This window comes from Neofelis nebulosa, chromosome 5 (assembly GCF_028018385.1).
Source record: "Neofelis nebulosa isolate mNeoNeb1 chromosome 5, mNeoNeb1.pri, whole genome shotgun sequence".
Classification (NCBI taxonomy): domain Eukaryota; kingdom Metazoa; phylum Chordata; class Mammalia; order Carnivora; family Felidae; genus Neofelis; species Neofelis nebulosa.
In genome coordinates this window covers 118,530,078-118,549,897 of record NC_080786.1, presented here as the reverse complement: position 1 = coordinate 118,549,897, position 19,820 = coordinate 118,530,078, and the positions used below count along the sequence as shown (strand labels likewise).

At 33.9% G+C, this 19,820-nt stretch overlaps 1 protein-coding gene across 5 annotated transcripts in view; it reads left to right on the top strand.

Moving 5' to 3' along the window:
* Positions 1-18,279, top strand: part of CSNKA2IP (casein kinase 2 subunit alpha' interacting protein) — a 262,755-nt gene extending 244,476 nt beyond the window's left edge. For 3 of the 5 annotated variants that reach the window (XM_058731695.1, XM_058731697.1, XM_058731698.1), the window contains 2 exons: positions 13,252-13,347; positions 15,076-18,279. In XM_058731695.1, the coding sequence (XP_058587678.1) occupies positions 15,372-17,564 (2,193 nt within the window). In that variant the 5' untranslated portion in view covers positions 13,252-13,347; positions 15,076-15,371 and the 3' untranslated portion in view covers positions 17,565-18,279. The remainder of the gene's footprint in view (positions 1-13,251; positions 13,348-15,075) is intronic. The other 2 variants (XM_058731696.1, XM_058731699.1) reach the window with 1 other exon arrangement.
* The last annotated feature ends 1,541 nt before the right edge of the window (positions 18,280-19,820 follow it).

Below are 19,820 nucleotides of genomic sequence, written 5' to 3'. Positions count from 1 at the left end.
CACACATTGCACACACCCATACACACAAATCAGGTCCTGTTAATTTGCATTTGGCCTCTGAGATCTTTATTGGGTATTCGTACATATATCTCAAAACACTGCATTTCATTTCCTTATAATTACAGAGCTAATGGAAACATCATGGGTTCCCATAGGCAAGAACACTCAAATACAAATCAACTGTAATGGGTATGGGAGAGGTATCTACATAATTTAAGTTTGCACCATATAATGAGACAGTGGTAATTATTTTGTAATAATAAAATGACAATTTATTAATCATATATGCTTTCCTAGACATTCTACCAGATATTTTAACTACATCTTCTCATTTATTCCTCACAGCAAATATGAAATAACCACTACTATTTTTATTTTACAGATGAGAAAACTAAGGTTTCTAGAATTTAGATAATTTATCCAAGATCATAGAACTATAAAACAACATAGTTGGAGCTATAATTTTGATATACTTGACCTAGACTTAAAAACAATTTTATTGAAGTATAACTGACACACAATATTATATTAGTTTTTAGGTTACATCATATTTATACAACAATTCTATACATTATTCAGTCTTCACCATGGTAGGTGTAGTCACCATCTATCACCATATGTTATTACAATATTATTGACCTTATTCCCTATGTTGTACTTTTCATCTCTGTGACTTATTTATTTTATAATTGAAAGTTAGTACCTCTTAACCCCTTCACCTATTCTGCCTATTTCTCTGGCCACCTCCCCTCTGGCAACCACCAGTTTGTTCTCTGGATTTAAGAGTGTTTGGTTTTTGTTTTGTTTTTAGATTCCACGTATCAGTGAAATCATATAGTATTTGTCTGTGACAACATGGATGGACCTAGATTATGCTAAGTGACCAAGATTTTCTTTAAACTGTCTTATCACAAATATGAAAATTATTGGAGCACCTGGGTGGCTTAGTCGGTTAAGCGTCCAGCTCTTGATTTTGGCTCAGCTCATGGTCTCATGATTTGTGAGTTCAAGCCCTGTATTGTGCCATCAGCACAGGGTTTGTAAACATACTGTTTATGTTAAATGTCGGGTGTTTGGCACTACTGTGCAATATAAACGTCTGGATTTTGCCTCAAATGCTTAACATTGTTGACCTAGCAACTTTTGCTTGGGATTCTCTCTCCCTTTCTCTCTGCCCCTCCAACCGCTCATGGCGTGAGCACACAGGTGCATGCACTCTCTCTCAAAATAAACAAACATTAAAAAAGGAAAAATATGAAAATTATTTAACCCTGTTGCATATTTTTTCCTGATTACAATGAGTTCTTAAAAAGTCTTGTTATATTTCTTAATACACTGAAACCTGGATTCAATCAGTAATCATATGTTATGATTAATTAATTAAAAATTGAGATGTTTTCACTGTAATTTTTTATACTATAAACAAACTTTTTTCTACCTAATTGCTTTCATAATACATCTTTCACGTTGCGTAAAATGAGAACTACATATATATGTTTGCTTTTTCAAAAAATAATTCTAATATACAAATTCCAGACTCAGGTAAATCCATCCTAAAGAAGTTGTGAAAATAATATAGCGCATTATTTTTCAGATTTAATGATTTTAATGATTGTTGTCTCATACACATTCAATACTCTGGCTAGCTGTATAAGTTAAAAAATATTCTATTCAGTACAAGTGGGTTTGTAAACATATTGTTTATGTTAAATCTCTGGTGTTTGGCACTGCTGTTCAATATAAAATCTGGATTTTACCTCAAATGTTTAAAATTGTTGACATAGCAATTTTTGATAGTATTATAAGTGAGGAAGCATATAAAAACAATGAGCTTGATAGGAAATAGAAGAAGGGTTTAGGAGTAGGAATTGTGCAAATTGAGAAAAGAGGTGCATAGATGCGGGTCAGAGAGAAAAGGTCAGGAAGATGAAGAGAAAAGCCTTGGAAGGTATGTAGAGCATGACTAAAAACAGATGCTGGCAGCAGTCGAGGGAGAGGCAGAGAGGAGATCATGATTCTGAAGGTTATTTATCTTTTAAAGATAGAGAAACAGAAATCAAATGTCCTTCTATATCCAGAGAGAACCTGAAAGAATGTTTCTTATCCACCTTTGAAGAGAAAAATCATGAAGTCAAACCTAGTGTGTGTGGCCCACAGGGCCAGGCCACTGTTCTTCATAAAAAAGGAGTTACTATCAATACCTACTGAAAAGGGTTGTTATAGAGGAGTAAAAGAGTTCATGCATACAGCAAGAAATGGGGAAATGCTGTCTATTATTAATTTCACCACAATAGTTTCTATATGACTTCATTTGCCACTCTCCAGTTTTCGATGAATAGAAATATTTGGGAAGTAGAGGGATAGAAAATAGTAACGGAGGGGGCGCCTGGGTGGCGCAGTCGGTTAAGCGTCCGACTTCAGCCAGGTCACGATCTCGCGGTCTGTGAGTTCGAGCCCCGCGTCAGGCTCTGGGCTGATGGCTCGGAGCCTGGAGCCTGTTTCCGATTCTGTGTCTCCCTCTCTCTCTGCCCCTCCCCTGTTCATGCTCTGTCTCTCTCTGTCCCAAAAATAAATAAAAAACGTTGAAAAAAAAATTAAAAAAAAAAATAGTAACGGAGTAATGGAACCATCTTGATTTATTTGTGATATCAAAGGTCTAAATAGAAATTTTCATTTTTTTGTTCATACTTTTGATGTTCTGTTTAATATATATATATATATATAACACAAAATTCCTTTTGTAGTATATTATAGATAATGCTTCCAAGAGACAATATTGCAGGATAGACTCATAGGAAGAATTTTAAAATTTGTACATCTTAAAACAAGATATTAACTAAGTAAATGAACAAACCAAAAGTTGATTTATATTTGTTTATAATAAGCTTATCTGAAGAAATTCTGAACAAAGAGTAGCACTGGAGCTCAGATGAAAATCTTTTCATCATAAAATCAAGGGCATAGAAGAATTAGATTCATCTTTTACATGGAAGCCTTTTTAAAAAATGATCTAAACTAGTGAAAATTTAGGTGAAGACATTAATAGCAGCTTATTTCAAAAGTCCTCTATGCTTATGAAAATAAGGAAAAGGTTATGCAGTGCTTATATGCAGTAAATTTCAGAAATGTTACCTGCCATCATGACAATATTTTGGTTTGTTGTCATGATGAGAAAACTAATCTCTTGAACTTGGAAAAGATTAATATTGCTAGCTATTTGACAAATATGATATTTTAAAATATCCTATTTCATTCTTATCTTAAAATGGTTAGCAGTAGGCTATTGTCAAATACATGAACATATAGAAATGTTATGTATATGCATTAACTAGTTTAATGCATTTGGAACAAAATCTGCATTACTGAAATCTAATCATTTTAGATTCAGACAGCAAGGGGTGTTCTGTAAAGTGAAAAACACAAATCAAGCAATATGAAGGCAATGTGTAATCTACCAAATTATCCATTGGAGGCTATGTTCTTGGTTTTGTATAAGCAAAATATCTTGAATTAGACATGCAGTGTAATCAACAGGTCTCTTAATGTGTCATGGTTTTCCATAAGGTCCTTCTCTTTGTTTGCACAGCTGCTTTCTAGAGACCTGTATATCACATTTCCCTTATATTATTGTCACTGCTATTTTAAACCTAGTGACTATTTCCAAGAAGAAAGTTGCTGGTACAAATGTTTGATCTTATGAAAACTCGATCCATTGTTTCGTTATCATTGATAGTTTTAATTTTTCTGTAGTCAAGATATTTGGATTGTCCAATATACTGTTAAAGTGTGACTTCATTAAAAAAGAAGAGATGTTTATGTAAATTTAGCCCAGAGAGTATAGCATAGCATAGTCCAGCATCTACTTCCATTCAATCATTTGTTAGAAATATTGTTACAGGGCAATTGACTTACAGATGATTTATTGGCTTTGAAGAGATATCTTAAACCTCAATCTCAAAGGCTATGTTGATTTTAAAATAAAACTGATAGGCCAATAATGTTGTGACCTTGATACCAAATTACACAACTGACTTTTAAAGTATATACACTTCTGATAAAACGCGCTGACGTCAATAAACTTTGTATTAGCAACAAGAAGCCAATTAGCAAGACACTGTGCTACTTGGTTCCTACCTAGGGGGTCTACAGTCTGATTATTCACGTTCATCTTAATGGTCTCACTCTCTAGTTGATTGTTTCCTCTACTCAACAGTTACCTCCAGGATAAGATCTGTAGTTTTTAGGACTACATACAGAGCCCTTCTTCGTCTGCTTCCATCCTCTTCTTTCCAAGATTCATCACTTGCCCTCTTCCACTAACCCGTGTTACTGCCATAGTGAATTTCTCATTGTCCCTGAATGTTTTAGTTTCTTTCATACTTTTGTGCCTTCTCTTAAGATGCTTTTCCCCTGATTTTCAATGGTGAAATGATTATTCAAAAATCCAGTTCATTTCTCTCTTCTTCTTTGAAGCTTTACTGGACTTCTCATCTGGACAGAGAAGTTCACACATTTCATAAAACCATGACTATGAAAGTGTAAAACATTCTTGATTTGACAATACACACATCCACATACGCACACACACAGGCTTTTGTTACTTGAAGGTAACATGGAAAGAACCTCAAAACTTTTAAATTGTGCCTTTATGTTGAACAGCTTGATGATTATTATAATTAATCAATTTGACATTATAAGACATCACTTTCTTTGGCATCTTGTGGATTTGTTGTACATACTAACTTGTTGGAGCTCTTGTTTAAATTCTTACATACGTCACAAGTAAAGACTCCTAAAAATATAAATCTTGAATGAAATGATCATATTGGGTGGATCAGAGCCTATCTCCCAGGTATGATTAATTTTTTAAGGCAAACTATGTAGGGGAAGTATTTGCAATATTTGTGACAAAAGGTAGACATAATATATAAACAACCCTTACATTCAATAACAAACATATGAACACACTTATTGAACCATGGGTAAATAAAAGGACCAAGGACTTAACAAATAGAGAAATATAGGTAGTCAAAATTTAGCTGATATTTAAAATATGGATATTTAAATAAGTGGTCATGGGGTAGAGGCCAGCAAAGAGAAAAATGTCTGAAATATTCTAGATCCAGAATTTGCAAAGTAAGTAAATGTCACTTATCTCTTACTGATGGGAATGTATTTTTGTTTTTACTTTTTACAAATTCACTGGAGGAAAATTTATCAAAATATTTTAAAGTCTTAACATATAAAATTTTATCATTAAAAAAGTAATCTAAAAGAAGCAGAGATGTACAAAAATATTGGCTGGAATAATGATCTTCAAAGCCTTGCTTTTAAATAGTAGAAATACAATGATGCACTTTTGGACATCAGTTAAAATTATATTTGAGAAGAATAGTTAAATATATACAAATATCTGTGGTATTTCACTAACCAAACAAAAAAGAAAATAAATACCTTATATTTGTGTAAAAATGAAGATACATAGAAACATTGGAATGATATAACTCTGGATGGTGGGATTATGGATGATTTTTATTTTCTTGATCATATTCTTTTCTAAGTTTTCTATAATAAATATGTATTACCTTTATCCTCAGAATATTTAAATAGTTTTCCTGAAATTGAAACCAAAAAAAAAATCACAAGCATAAGAATTAATGGATTTTTACAAAGCATAGTATCTAAAACATATCTAGACTGGGCTGACTCAACTCTGCATACCAAGCCCATAATTCTTGAAGTTTTCCAGAACATGACGACAGAGAGGATAGACAATGTTGAATACAGCTGCATGGTGATGGATAGATTTCTGTAGAACTCATGGTAGAGTGGCTTACTGTCCACTCCACTAACAGTTCCATGTATTTGGGTGACAGCTTTTTAAAAAAATGTATTTATTTAAATTCAAGTCAGTTAACATACAGCGTAGTATTGGTTTCAGGAGTAGAACCCAGTGATTCATCACTTATGTATAATGCTCATCCTAAAAAGTACCTTGATTTCAGGTAAAACATGGCAGAATTTTCTCAAAGCTCTTACTTTGAATAGAGAGTTGTAGAGCTCTTTGTGGAAATGGTAGCCCAGGAATTATATTTATTTTTCTGTGCATTAGAACATAGTCTTTCAGTATTACTTCTCCTCACAGGGAATGTAAATAGTATAGAGCCTACAAGATTGTCTAGCATGAAAGTAGCTCAAGTTTCTTTTCTAAGAATCATTAAAACAGTTGTATTTTTAGTTTTCATGAAACTTCTCTTGGGGGAGAGACTTGTTTACAATCAGGAATATGTCTAGATGACTGTGCATGTATATGCAGGTATAACAGAGTTCAGAGAACATAGCCCTGGAGTATGAATCTGAGAGATTTCTTGTGGGTTTATATTTGGAAAAAGATGAGAACAGAATGTCTGAGCTCAAAGTAGAAATGTCAGGTACTAATGTCAAATACACATGTCAGGCTAGAGATAAGCCTTGGATTACAGAGATTTCTTCTGAAGTCTTCTGTATACCTGAACCAGTGCATCTTATGCAGTGGGCTCCCAAAAGAGGATTATCCTCTTTGAGCGATCAATCTTTGACTCTAGTGCTGAAGACTTGACTTCCAAGAAATTCTCTAAATTCAAATCTTCTGAGTTATAAAAATGATATAGGCCTAAGGATATTTTAGATGTTGAGAGTTTGGCAGACAGGAGACACCAAACAATTAAACAGATGAAAACAAATAATGCTAGGTTACTCTAGAGTAAAATTTTAAAAAAATAAACAATTATTGCATGCTTTATTAACTCAATTTGAAATTGCTGGAATAGTAATCTATATGTACACCAAGAATACTATTTATAAATGCCAAACCAATCTTTACCAATTTTTAAGGAATCTATGCATTTATATTTTTATTGTATGGGTTTTCTGGAGTCCTTTTTGATTTTTTTTAAACTTGGAGCATACACATATTTCTATTTTGATGGTTTATTGAGAACACAAAGCATTTACCTCATTGAATTGTCTTTGTTCAGAGGTCTTACATTTGAGATATTAAATGAGGTTGGTTTGTCGTACTCTTTTTGTTTCATATACTTTTTTTTGCCTATCAATTTGCAATAATTTTGCTCCTAAATTCTCAGCTGAAGATGGGATTCCTGAGATTAGAAGTAGTGGTATTCCATTATATGAGGCTACTGTAAATTGTTGATTAATTCACCTGCTGAAAGACATTGGATAATTTTCAGTTTTGGACTTTTAAACTAAAGCTCAGCGAACATATTTCTACAGGTCTTTTTATGGATGTGTACTTTCTTTTCTCTTGGATAAATACTAGGAGTGGAATGGCTGGATGGTATGATACATGCAATACTTAGCTTTCTAAGAAATGGTTAAACTATTTTCTAAACTTCTTGGGCTGTTTTATGTATATATGTATGTATGTGTGTATGTATGTATTTACTTATTTATTTATTTAATGTTTATTTATTTTTGAGAGAGTGGACACAAGCTGGAGAGGGGCAGAGAGAGGGGGAGACAGAGAATCTAGGATGTCAGCACAGAGCCTGATGCAGGGCTCGAACCCATGAATGGTGAGATCATGACCTGAGCTGAAGTCAAACACTTAACCAACTGAGTCACCCAGGTACCTCTTGGGCTATTTTAAATTCCCACCAGCAGTGTATCAGAGTTCCATTTCTTCCATATTCTTGTCAACACTTAGTAGGTGAACTTAAAAAAAATTAGCAGCTCTAATAGGTATTTAGTTGTATCTCATGTGGTTTAAATTTGCATTTCCTAATGACTAATGATGTTGAGTATCTTTTCATGTGTTTATTTCCCATTCACATATCATCTTTGGAGAGCTGTCCAAATATCTTGCCCATTTTTTTTTTAATTGGATCACTTGCTTTCTTTTTGTGTTTTGAGATTTCTCTGTATACTCTTGATAACATGTGCTTTGTCAGATATTTTTGCACATGTTTCCCTGCATTTTTAGCTTACCTGTTCATTTTCCCAAAGGGGCCTTATGAAGAGCAGAAGTTTTTAATTTTTGGTGGAGTTCAATTTATTCATTTGTTCTTTTATTCATTGTTTTTGGTGTCACATCTAAAAATCTGTACCCAATTCAAAGTCACAAAGGTTTTCTCCTATCTTTTCTTCTAGAATGTTTGTAAATTGAGGTTTTATGTTAGATCTGTAATCCCATTATGAATTGATTTTCATGTATAATTTGAGGTATGGGTCGAATTTCATATATATATATGTGTGTGTGTGTGTATGTGTGTGTGTATATATGTATATATATACACACACACATACACACATTTTGCAGATATAAATCCAATGATTACAGCATCATTTGGAAGGATACTTTTCCACTGAATTGCTTTTACACCTTCTAAAAAAAATCATCTATCCATATATATGTGGGTGTATTTCTGAACTTCCTATTCATGTTCCATTGATCTGGTCTACCTTTATGCCCATAGAGACCATTTTGACTGTTGTTGCTTTTTTAAAAAAAAATTTTAAATTTATTTTTGAGGAAGAGGGAGAGAGAGAGAGAGAAACAGAGTGTGAGTGGGGGAGGGGCAGACAGTGAAGGGGACACAGAATCCGAAGCAGGGTCCAGGCTCTGAGCTGTCAGCACAGAGCCCGATGTGGGGCTCAAACCCACAAACCGTGAGATCATGACCTGAGTGGAAGCCAGATACCCCACTGACTGAGCCACCCAGGCGCCCCAACTGTTGTTGCTTTTGAATAAGTTTTGAAGTCAGGTAATGTTGGCCTTCCAATTTTCTTCTTTTTCAAAGCTGTTTTGTCTATTCTAGCTGTTTTGCATTCTAACTCTTCACTCAGATTTTCCTAATGTTAACATCTTACATCACCATTGCACATTTATCAAAACAAAGACATTAACATTTGTACAATATTATTAATTGAACTATAGATTTTAATAGAATTTCACCATTTTTTCCATTAATGTCTTTTTACTGATCCAGGATCCAATCCAAGATACCACATTGCATTTAGTTATTATGTTTAGATTTTTTTTTAGTATGTAATAATTTCTCTATCTTACCCCCCTTTTTTTTCATGACTTTGACAGTTTTAAGGAGTATTGGTGAAATATCTTATAGAATTTTTCTTAATTTGGGCTTGTTTGATGTTTTCTTGTGATAAGATTGGGACCATGGATTTGGGGAAAGTGGATTATCTTTTTTATGTTGTTGGATTTGACTTGGTAAAAGTTTGGGATTTATGCATTTATCTCAATAACATATGTATACAGTGTTTTTTTGTTTTTGTTTTTTTTTTTAGTCTAGTAATGCTTTTGTTTGGTTTTGGTGTCAGGGTAGTACTTGACTCATAGGATGAGTTATGAAGAAAATTTTCCATTTTAATTTTCTAGAAGAGTATGTACAGAATTGGAATTATTTCTTCCTTAAATGTTTGTTATAGTGCACCAATGAAGCCATCAGAGTCTGAAGTTTTCTTTGTGGGAAGGTTTTAAACTGAAATTCAATGTCTTTAATAAATATAGGGATCCTTAGTTTTAGAATTTATTTTTGAGTGAGTGTTGGCAGTTTGTGTCTTTCAAGAGTATGTTTCTTTCATCTGACTTGTCTAATATATTGGCATAATATTCATAGTATTACATTATTATTCTTTTCAATATTGTACAGTTGGTAGTAATATCACCTCTCATTCCTGGTATTTGTAACTTATTTCTCTCTCCTTTTTCCTTCCTGACATGTCTGACTAAATGTTTTCAGTTTTATTGAAATCAACCAGCTTTTGGTACCCTTGATTTTCTGGTTTCTATATTATTATTTTTTTTTAATTTTTTTTTTTTAACGTTTATTTATTTTTGAGACAGAGAGAGAGAGAGACAGAGCACGAACGGGGGAGGGGCAGAGAGAGAGGGAGACACAGAATCGGAAGCAGGCTCCAGGGTCTGAGCCATCAGCCCAGAGCCCGACGCGGGGCTCGAACTCATGGACTCACAGACCGTGAGATCGTGACCTGAGCTGAAGTCGGCCGCTTAACCGACTGAGCCACCCAGGCGCCCCTGGTTTCTATATTATTAATTTATCTTCTAATATTTTTTTTCTACTTAATTTTGGCTTAATATTCTTTTTTTCTCTTTGCTTAACAAGCAAGCTAATGTCCTTGGTTTGAAAACTTTCTTCTTTTCTAATATGGTTATTTAATGCTACAGATATATCCCCCTCATAAGTTCTGCTTTAGCAGCATCCTACACATTTTTATATAGCCTATTTTTATTTTAATTTATTGCAAAATAATTCTTAACTTCCTTTTTGAATTCTTTATCCCATGGGTTATTTAGAAATATATTCTTTTATACTAAATGTCTGGTTATTTTTTCATATATTCTTTGTTATTGATTATAATTACGTTCATTGCCAAATTCAAGAACATATTATGTATGATTAAACCCATTTGAATTTATTGAAATTTGTTGTATGGTCTACAAAGTTTTGGTGCATATTCCATGTGCACTTGAGAAGAATGTTTGGAGTGAAATGTTCTATGAATATCAATTAGGTCTAGTTAATTGATAGTGTCTTTTCAAATCTTGAAATACAAAATCTTACTGATTTTCTGCTTGTTTCTATCCATTAATGAAAAGGTTACTGAAATTTCCAATGGTAATTTTTCTATTTATTCGAAACATGTTTTGAAAAAGGAAGTAGAATGAAGGAGCACGGAGCATCTGTGCATTGGAAAAAGAATTGAAAGATACAAAAGAAGCAGATGCAGTAAACTGTTGGCTTTGTTTGATTACTAGGCATTTGTATTTCTTCTCTATAAAATTTTCAAGTAATTGCTCATTTTTGCAATAGGATATTTGTATTTTTATTGAATTATTAGAACAAATTATATATAAAGTGTCTATGGTCATCATATATCCTGTTAAGTGTTGACATTTAGAAAAATTCTTGATTCATATATACAGATTTAGTAAACTGATTTCATTGAACTTTCTGAATTTTAATATATTATCGATTCAGTCAGGTTTTCTTTATTCTAAATAGAATTTTTAATCATATAATATACATAGATAATATAATTTTCACCTTTTCAATAGTTAGATTTTTTCCTATTTTTTTTTCTTTATTACATTGGCTAGATCTTCCCAAATAATGTTAAAGTGTAATAGTGACTTCATGATTAATATGCTTGTCTATTATCAGCCTATAGTGGGACTAGCTCATAGTTCAATATCAACTGAATGATTTAATTGTGCTTTCAGATTGAAGTTTGTCTTCATTAAATAACTAGTTTTTTCTTAATAGCTTTACTAGGTTTTATGAGGAGGGGAGGTTGGATTTTATAAAGTGACTTTTTGAGCATCTATTAGTATTTATTTTGAATTATGAACATGATGAATTATAATGTTTACTAATAAATCATTACACTGTATGAATAAGATCCAGTTGGTGATAGTTTATTGTTACTTTATTGTAATGTTAAATTAAATTTTTTATTCTATTTAGGAATTTTGCATATGAAATTAGTGACATTTTATTTTTCTCTTTGAATTTTTTTGTCACAGTTTAATATTAGAATTATGTACAGCAATTTCACAGAACAAACTTAGACTATTTCAGTATTTATTATATTCTGAAAAGGGTTATATAACACTATGTGAATCATTTCACTGAAAGTTTGAAAGAACCCAACTGTAAAGACAATTTGGGCACAAAGACTATTTGTGGGTTAATTTTTTCTTAAGTGGTATTCATTTTCTTCCATAGTTACAGAAAAACACATTCTTTAAAATGAGAGTGCCATTTGCTGTGTTAGTGCTGTGAAGTGGAAAACATTCAGAAATGCTATTTTTCTCTGGTTTTTGTCTCAAATAGATTTTTGTTAGTTCCATTTGTTTTGAATTTCTTTATTCCTCTACATATGATAGCAGGATTTCCACATCACATTCTTCTACTTCTTTTTTTTTTTCAAGTTCTCATTACATCTGGGTGCCAGATCTTGGTTCATCCTTTAATGTTTCACCTTTCAGTGCAATTTTGTTTCAGATGTGTCTTTTCAAATTAGCATCAACTTATGTATTTTTTAACTTTTTATTGAAGTTAAGAAACATACAAAAATACACATAGTGTAAGTGTTAGAGCTCAATTATCACAAAATGAGTTCACCCATACAACCATCATCCAGGTCAAGAAACAGAATATTACCACCACTCTAGAAGTTTTGTTCTCTCCTAATCTGTACCTCTCCAAATGTATTAGCTTGGCTTTTAAGATCATAGTTAGTATGACCTTATTTTTTACTTTCATATGTAAAATTTTAAGGTATTTTTTGTGCATATTATTCTTTTCATTCAACATTTTGTAAGTGAAATTCATCCATGTAGTTGCATGGTGCTAGACTTTCTGCTAATTTTCATTGTTGTTTGGTATTTCATTGAATGAATATATCATATCTTATTTATATATTCTGCTACTGATTGACAGTTAATTCTAGTTTTGAGCTACTCTGAATAATGTTCACTGAACATCCTATGGCATGTATTTTGGTGCAAATATTCACTCATGATATGCTTATTGGATTATACCTAGGTATGAAATGTAATTGTGTGTGTGTGTGTGTGTGTGTGTGTATAAATACTAATTAATCTACATAGTTACAAATTCTTGACTTTGTCTGTTTTTATTTCATTTTATTTTACTTTAGTCCTAGTCTGATAATGTGTTGTAGTACCTCTCTGTGTTTTAAGTATGCACTTCACTGGTCTCCAGTGAGGCTGAGCTTTAGCACTAGTGTTTGGATATCCTCATTTGTGAAGTGGTTGGCCATGTTTTTGACATGATTCAAACTGTATTTTTTTCTTAGCAACATGCAGAGGTTATCGTGTATGTAATATTCTATGATAATATCCATATCCTATTTTTCAGATATTATGTATCATAAATATTTTTCACATTCTTTGATTTGCGTTTACTCTTTCTAAATATGGTGTATTTTGATAATTGGGAGCTCTTAGTTTTAATTTATCAATTTTTAATAGTTACTGCTTTTTGTGTTCTGTTTAAGAAATCTTTGCATACCTCAAGGTCATGAAGTTGTTCTGTATTAACAATTAGAAGCATGTTAGGGTGCCAAACAGCACACAGTGGAATGTACCATTTTCGCTGTCTTTAAAAAACTGGGTGTCAAATCACACCACACAAAATCCAGCAACCACAAATAACTTCAATTCAATGCTTATTACTCCTACAGATATAAGCAAAGCAAAGGAAATCCTCAGATGAGCAAGATCTGTATTTCAATACCAAAAACTTCCTCTTGAGTGTCCGGAAGAAGAGATGGAAGAGAGTGAGTGAGGTCATGGAGGAAAGATATATAGAAGTTAATTTAGTAATAAATTTGTCTACACAAGATATGCCTATTGTATAAACTGAAATAGTGGCTTTGGATAGGAAAAGGTAAATTAAGATGTGGAAGAGGTAAGATCAGCCAATATTAGTATGTAAATTGTTCTGGAATGTGAAGCTGTCCAGGATAATTTCAAGGATTCTGAATTAGAAAACTAGTCTTTAGACACTGAGATAGAAGACATAGAAAAAGATTTCTCCAGAAGAAGAAGTAACTTTATTGAGTTTTATGTGTTTTGTGTTTGAACTGTCTTTGGGAATTTGGGGTAGAGAAGTCTGATTATTAGTTGAAAATATAGTTTTGAAGCTAAAGAGGAAACCAGCACTAGAGACAAAAGATTAGGAAGTCAATGGCATGTAAATAACATTGTTGGTACTTGGAGAATTCCACAAGGAATGACTCATGACTTGAAAACAAGTGAATTATGATATCAACAAGACATATTTTAAAATAGATGTACATAAGATTAGAGTACATAAGATAAGAGTATATTAAAATAGATGTACATAAAATTAAGTGAAAAGACACCTTGATGTAGGGGAAAACCTTCTAGCAGTAATAGAATTGATAGTTAATTAATTGGATAAGGTGGCATATATGAAGAACAAATTTGTCCATCAGAAATTGGGTTGGTAAGTCATGGAAGCATAAGAAAGGATCATGAAACCAAAGTTGAACAGTTCCCATCTTCAACGGCCTTAGGGCTAATGACTTTATTGGATGATCCTAAGATCTGTTACAATCACTATCAGTTTTTTGTCATATCATGTGTCTTAGCCTTAAAACCTGAAGAACAAACCCTTGGCCATGAAAATGCACTAAAATAGTGTCATGTTCTATTATGTGTCATCTTTTAAAAAGCAACACATCTATCTTTTCTGAGCTTGCGTCACTTTCGGCTAGCTATATATTTCTGTTTTTTTGTGAAGTTTCTATAGTTCATTTTTAAATAAAAACAACTAGTGTGATTGCATAGGAATAAAACAAAAAGGGAAGAGACCTGGTGATGAAACACTGAGCACTATATTGAGGTGAGAGGAAAAGAAAATAATTTAGTGAAGGCCTGGAGAGAAATGAGAGAATGAATGGAGATCACCAGAGTAAAAAAAATAATAAACATGAACAAAGACATTCGTTTTAAAAGGTAGTAGTCAATGGTTTCAAAAGATACATTGGTGAAAAATAAGAACAGTATGAAAGGTAAACTTTCAACTAGAATTATGGACTTTTGGAAATAAGCTAAAAGGTGATAACAACAGGTAATTGAATCTAAATTGAAAACCAACATTTCAGCACTTCGATTTCACTTTTCTCTAAGATTTTCTTATTTCATGCAACAAACTTATCATGGATTTTTTTTTTTTTACTTAAGCCATCAATAAAAGAGTACCAGAAATGGCTATTACCTTTTATTTGAGCATCTATTATATCCTGGACAATGCTATTCATTTTGTATCTTATTTAGTCTTTAGCTCAGTAAATTAAATATCCATTTATTTTATGGATATACGAATGGGGTTTAGAAAGTTTAATTCAAAAGTTACACATAGAGTAGCTGACTTGGATTTAACATAAAGCCCAAGCTCTAGTCACTACAACAAATTGTTTGAGAAAACTAATATCCCTATCAGGATCTCTTCTTAACTCTCTTCACTATTTTATTAACAGGCATTATTTCCTCAAAAGAGAGAGAGAGAGAGAGAGAGAAAGCTCTAGGGAATGAAAGAGAAGATAGAGGAGAATCTCAAATGGTGATAATTTTTTCAACCTCATCTATACCTCAATTTTGAGACACTCTGTAATATTTGAGAATTAACAGAGAGGAAACAAGATAGAAGTAGGAAACTACCAAAGACTATTTGTTTAAAAATATTCTTTGTCCATGGAATCCAGCTAAAAGACTCAGTTACTAAAATATCCCACAAGCCAGCTGCTTTCAAAAAGACCTCTACCACTAGCACAAGATGGAGCCTTTGGCATATTATGATCAACAATTTGTGCCATTAGAATACTCTTACCAACCAGCCACAACCAATTCATTGACACATCAATACACAGGTGAAAAACGAAATCAACCCAATAAGCTGCCTGTAGTCAGAGTGCAATCCCATAGTAATCACCTTGCAGCACCTCCAGTTAACTCTAAGAAGTTGGTGCAGAGCTGCTCAGTATTGCCCTCTGCCAAGTCTCAGGACACAATTTCACAGGGTTTCTATAACAAGGCTCCAAAAGCACCATTATCCCAATCCAAACATCAGGACACACCTGCACTAGACCCCCACCAGAGAACTTCACTGTGGCCTAATCAGAGAGCCTTGAGCTCACCTTTGATCCACCATAAATCCCAGGCAACACCTTCACTTGATCTTAATAAGACATCTTCATCACTGGAGTCCAGTCAAACAAACTTGAGCTCACGATTACCCCTCCCCAAACCTCAGACTACATCTTCCCGAGACTTTTGCTGGACATCACCTTCACAGAAGTCTAATCAAAGAGTCTCAAGTTCATCATTATTTCCCCCCAAACATCAAGAAACACCTTCCCTAGATGTCTTCTGGAAATCATCTTCTTTGGGACCTAATCAAAGAGTGCTTGGCGCAGCATTACCACAGTCCAAGCCTCAGAAAACATCTTCATTGGATGGCCTTTGGACATCTTTATTAGAGCACAATCGAAGATCTTTGAGCTCACCATCACTCAACTCTACATCTCAAATACATGACTTGCTTCAGTCATCATGTTCATTGGAATCCAATCAAATGGCTCTGAGCTCACCATTATCTGACTCCAGACCTCAGACAACAGCTGCATTGAGCTCTAATTCCATTGTTCTGAGCTTACCATTGTCCCATTCAAAACCAAGGAAATCACCTTTAGCACATTCTGTCCACCAGACTAAGAGTTTGCCATTGTTCCCACCTAAATCTCAGACAGTGCTTACACTTAATCGGGACTTCAGGACCCTCAGCTCACCGGTTTGTCACTCCAAGTTTCAGAATACCTCTTCACCAAATGACAAATACAGGGCCACAGATTTATCTTCACCCCAGTATAAACCAAATGTCTCAGGTCAATCATTATCAAGCTCTAAACACTTTATCAGGAGCATAGCTCCTTCAACATTGGGCTCCCGATTCCAGAATAAAGGCAGCTTTGATCTTTGTGCAAAGACAGCATCAAATAAAGAAATTTCATGGAGTTTAGATTATATTCATCCCTGCATTGTTAAAGGTGGAAGTGTCCCTGATGATGTTGTAAATAAAATTGTCAATTCTCTCTCCAAGACCAGAATCCAGAGGGATCTCTGTAGGCATATTCTCTTTCGAAGAATGAGGGGAAGGCCAAATCCTCATCCTGGTCCCCGACTTTCATCAAATTATATGGTATGTTTAGCTTGTGCTTCCTGCATAAAATCTCAATGTAACCATCTTACGGGAAGGAAAGATCCTCATGGGGCAACGCTATTTGTCATCCCAACACCTGAGCTCAGTTCTGAGAGGGGAATAGAAGTGAAATTAGTTTTTCTCCTCTCCATACCAGAGACTTCTCCCTCATCTGGTCTTCCATCCTCGGTGAAAGAAAATCAGCCTGATGAAATCCCTGAAGACAAATCTGAAGGAATGGAAAAGATACAAATTCTCTCTACATCTGAACCTGATATCACCCAGGAGCTAAATAGGAAGAACAAAGGGCTGACAGCAGCCTCTGAAGACAGAGTTGTAAGCCAACAGCCCCAGGCTATTGACTGGCTACTTTATGTGAAGAAAAGTAATAATTTTGAGCCGCAGTCCCTGCCTACATCCTCTTCATCCTCTACATCCTCCTCCTCCTCTTCATCATCTTCCTCCTCCTCTTCCTCTTCAACTGTGCCCTCTTTACCCCCTCCTTCCAAAGAGTCTACCACATCTACTCTCTCAGGTTGTGTGTTCACTAAGGTGCTTAGTTACCACCGATTGCCTCCAGGGGTCTCCTGGCTTGAGTTTATATGTAGTAAAAATCATCAGCCACTTACTGGGAAACCACGGCAAAGCCAATCACCATCTCCCAGAACAAGGCCTATGTGGAATAGCACCACAGTAAAAGGGCCAAAGGGACCAAAGATGCTGTTCAAATTTTTTCAGACAAAGTTTCAAAATGAGAGAAATATTGATTAAATTAACTTTTGTTTCTTTGAAAGCAATTGACCTCTTAGTTCTTTGAAACTAGAGATTGATTTCTTATCATGCTTATTAAAATTCTTAGTAATAATTAAGTGTGATGTATATTTTAGCTGACGAAGCACCTAGTTAAGGGGAACTAATACTCTTAAGTCTATTTTCTAGTTAAATAATAGACTGTGATCTCCTAGGAGACAAAACTGAATCCCAGGTTTTTAACCAAATGCCCGGCTTATAGTAGCCACTGTATAATCATTGTTACACGAATTAATCATAATTGGCCATAAACCAGAAAGACCTCATTTGTCTTGCCCTGAACAGTATCTAGCTCATTGTTATTCTCCTTCCTCATAGAATATGCTAATGACAGTATCCGTGAGCCAATTCATGCTAATCTGTTTCCCTATCTCTAAAGAAAATTCAGATCATGTTCAATAGATAAGAATGTATATGGAGAGGAATGTTTTCTCTAGTTATGATAATCTCTTTCTAGTTATGTGTTCCTAGGGAAAATTCTTCTATGCTAAGATCCTACACTCTGAAATCCAGCGATCTGTTCAACCTTAGTTAACAAATCTCAGGAGAGAATAACTAACTGGTACAAACAACTTTACCTATTGTCTGGGCCAATATTTAAATTATAGGTTCTAAAGCCCGTTCATCACTTCTATCTATACATCCAAAATGGGTTAATAAAAATGTTTTAAAAATGGTTTTGTGCCACTGGGTCTACTGGTAGTGGGGAGAAAAGGGAGGTGTCTTAACCTACTCACCTTAAGTGATCATCTCAATCCCCAGGGCTAAATTTAGTATCATTTGCATGCACTAATGACTCACAATGCTGATCCACAAACATCTTTCTGACTGTATACTGGAAATTACCAGTTGGAACTTTGCACAGGTATCCCAAACTCAACATGACCCACCAGAATTTATTATCTTTACATTTACAGTTCGGGTCATTACATTTATAATCCTTTGCCCCCAGTGTTCCTATTTCAATGGGATAAACCACCATTCATCGCAGAATTATGTTTAACTCTTTTTCTCATTGCCTGCTCCTCTCTACGTCTATAAGTTCTATGGCCTTATTATTCCTACATTCCAGCATTGCCACTATCCTAGTGGTGGTCACAGCCATTTGTCACCAGGATTACTGCAATAACTCCTAAATATGCACTTCTAACTTTTGAACACAGTTGTAAGACACAGATGTGATAATGCCACTCCACTGCTTAGGGTCCTTTCATCATTGGCCAGTATTTTCTGGGGAAAGTCTAAATTTCTTTTATGATTGAACTAGTATGATTCAGCCATACTAATTGCTTTAAAATGCACAGAATGTACCAAGGCCTCTGTTTTTAAACTGATTTTTTTTTAATCATTTAATTTATTTTTCATTATGTTAAGTTCTTCATCCCCTATTTCCTTCATTGCCCCACTCCCCTCCCCTCTGGTAACCATCAGTTTGTTCTCTATATTTAAGAGTCTTTTTCTTGGTTTGTCTCTGTCTCTTTTTTTTTTTCTTTTGTTCTTTTTTTTTTTTTTGTCTCTTAAATTCCACATATGAGTGAGATCATATGATATTTGACTTTCTCTAACTTATTTTGCTTAACATTATACTGTCTAGCTCCATACATGTTGTTGCAAATGGCAAGATTTCAATCTTTCTTTTCATAGCTGAATAATATTTCATTATATATATCAACTCTTCTTTATTCATTCATCCATTGATGGACACCTTGACTGCTTCCATAATTTTGCTATTGCAAATAATGCTCTAATAAACACAGATGTGCATATATTCCTTTGAATCAGTGTTTTTGTATTTTTTGGGTATATACCCAGTAGTGAGATTACTAGATCACAGGGTAGTTCTATTTTTAATTTTTTGAGAAATGTACATACTGTTTTCTACAATGGTTGTGCCAGTTTACATTCCTACCAACAGTGCAGGAGGATTCCTTTTTCTCCACATCCTTGCCAACAATTGTTGTTTCTTGTGTTTTCTATTTTAGTCATTCTGACATGTAAGGTGATATCTCATGGTAGTTTTGATTTGAAATTCTCTGCTGATGAGTAACATTTTCATGTGTCTGTTGGCCATTTACATGCCTTCTTTGGAGAAATTTCTATTCGTGTTTTCTGCTGAGTTTTCAATTGAATTATTTGCTTTTTGGGTTTTGAGTTGTATCAGTTCTTTATGTATTGTGGATATCAACCCTTTATCAGAAATGTCATTTGCAAATATCT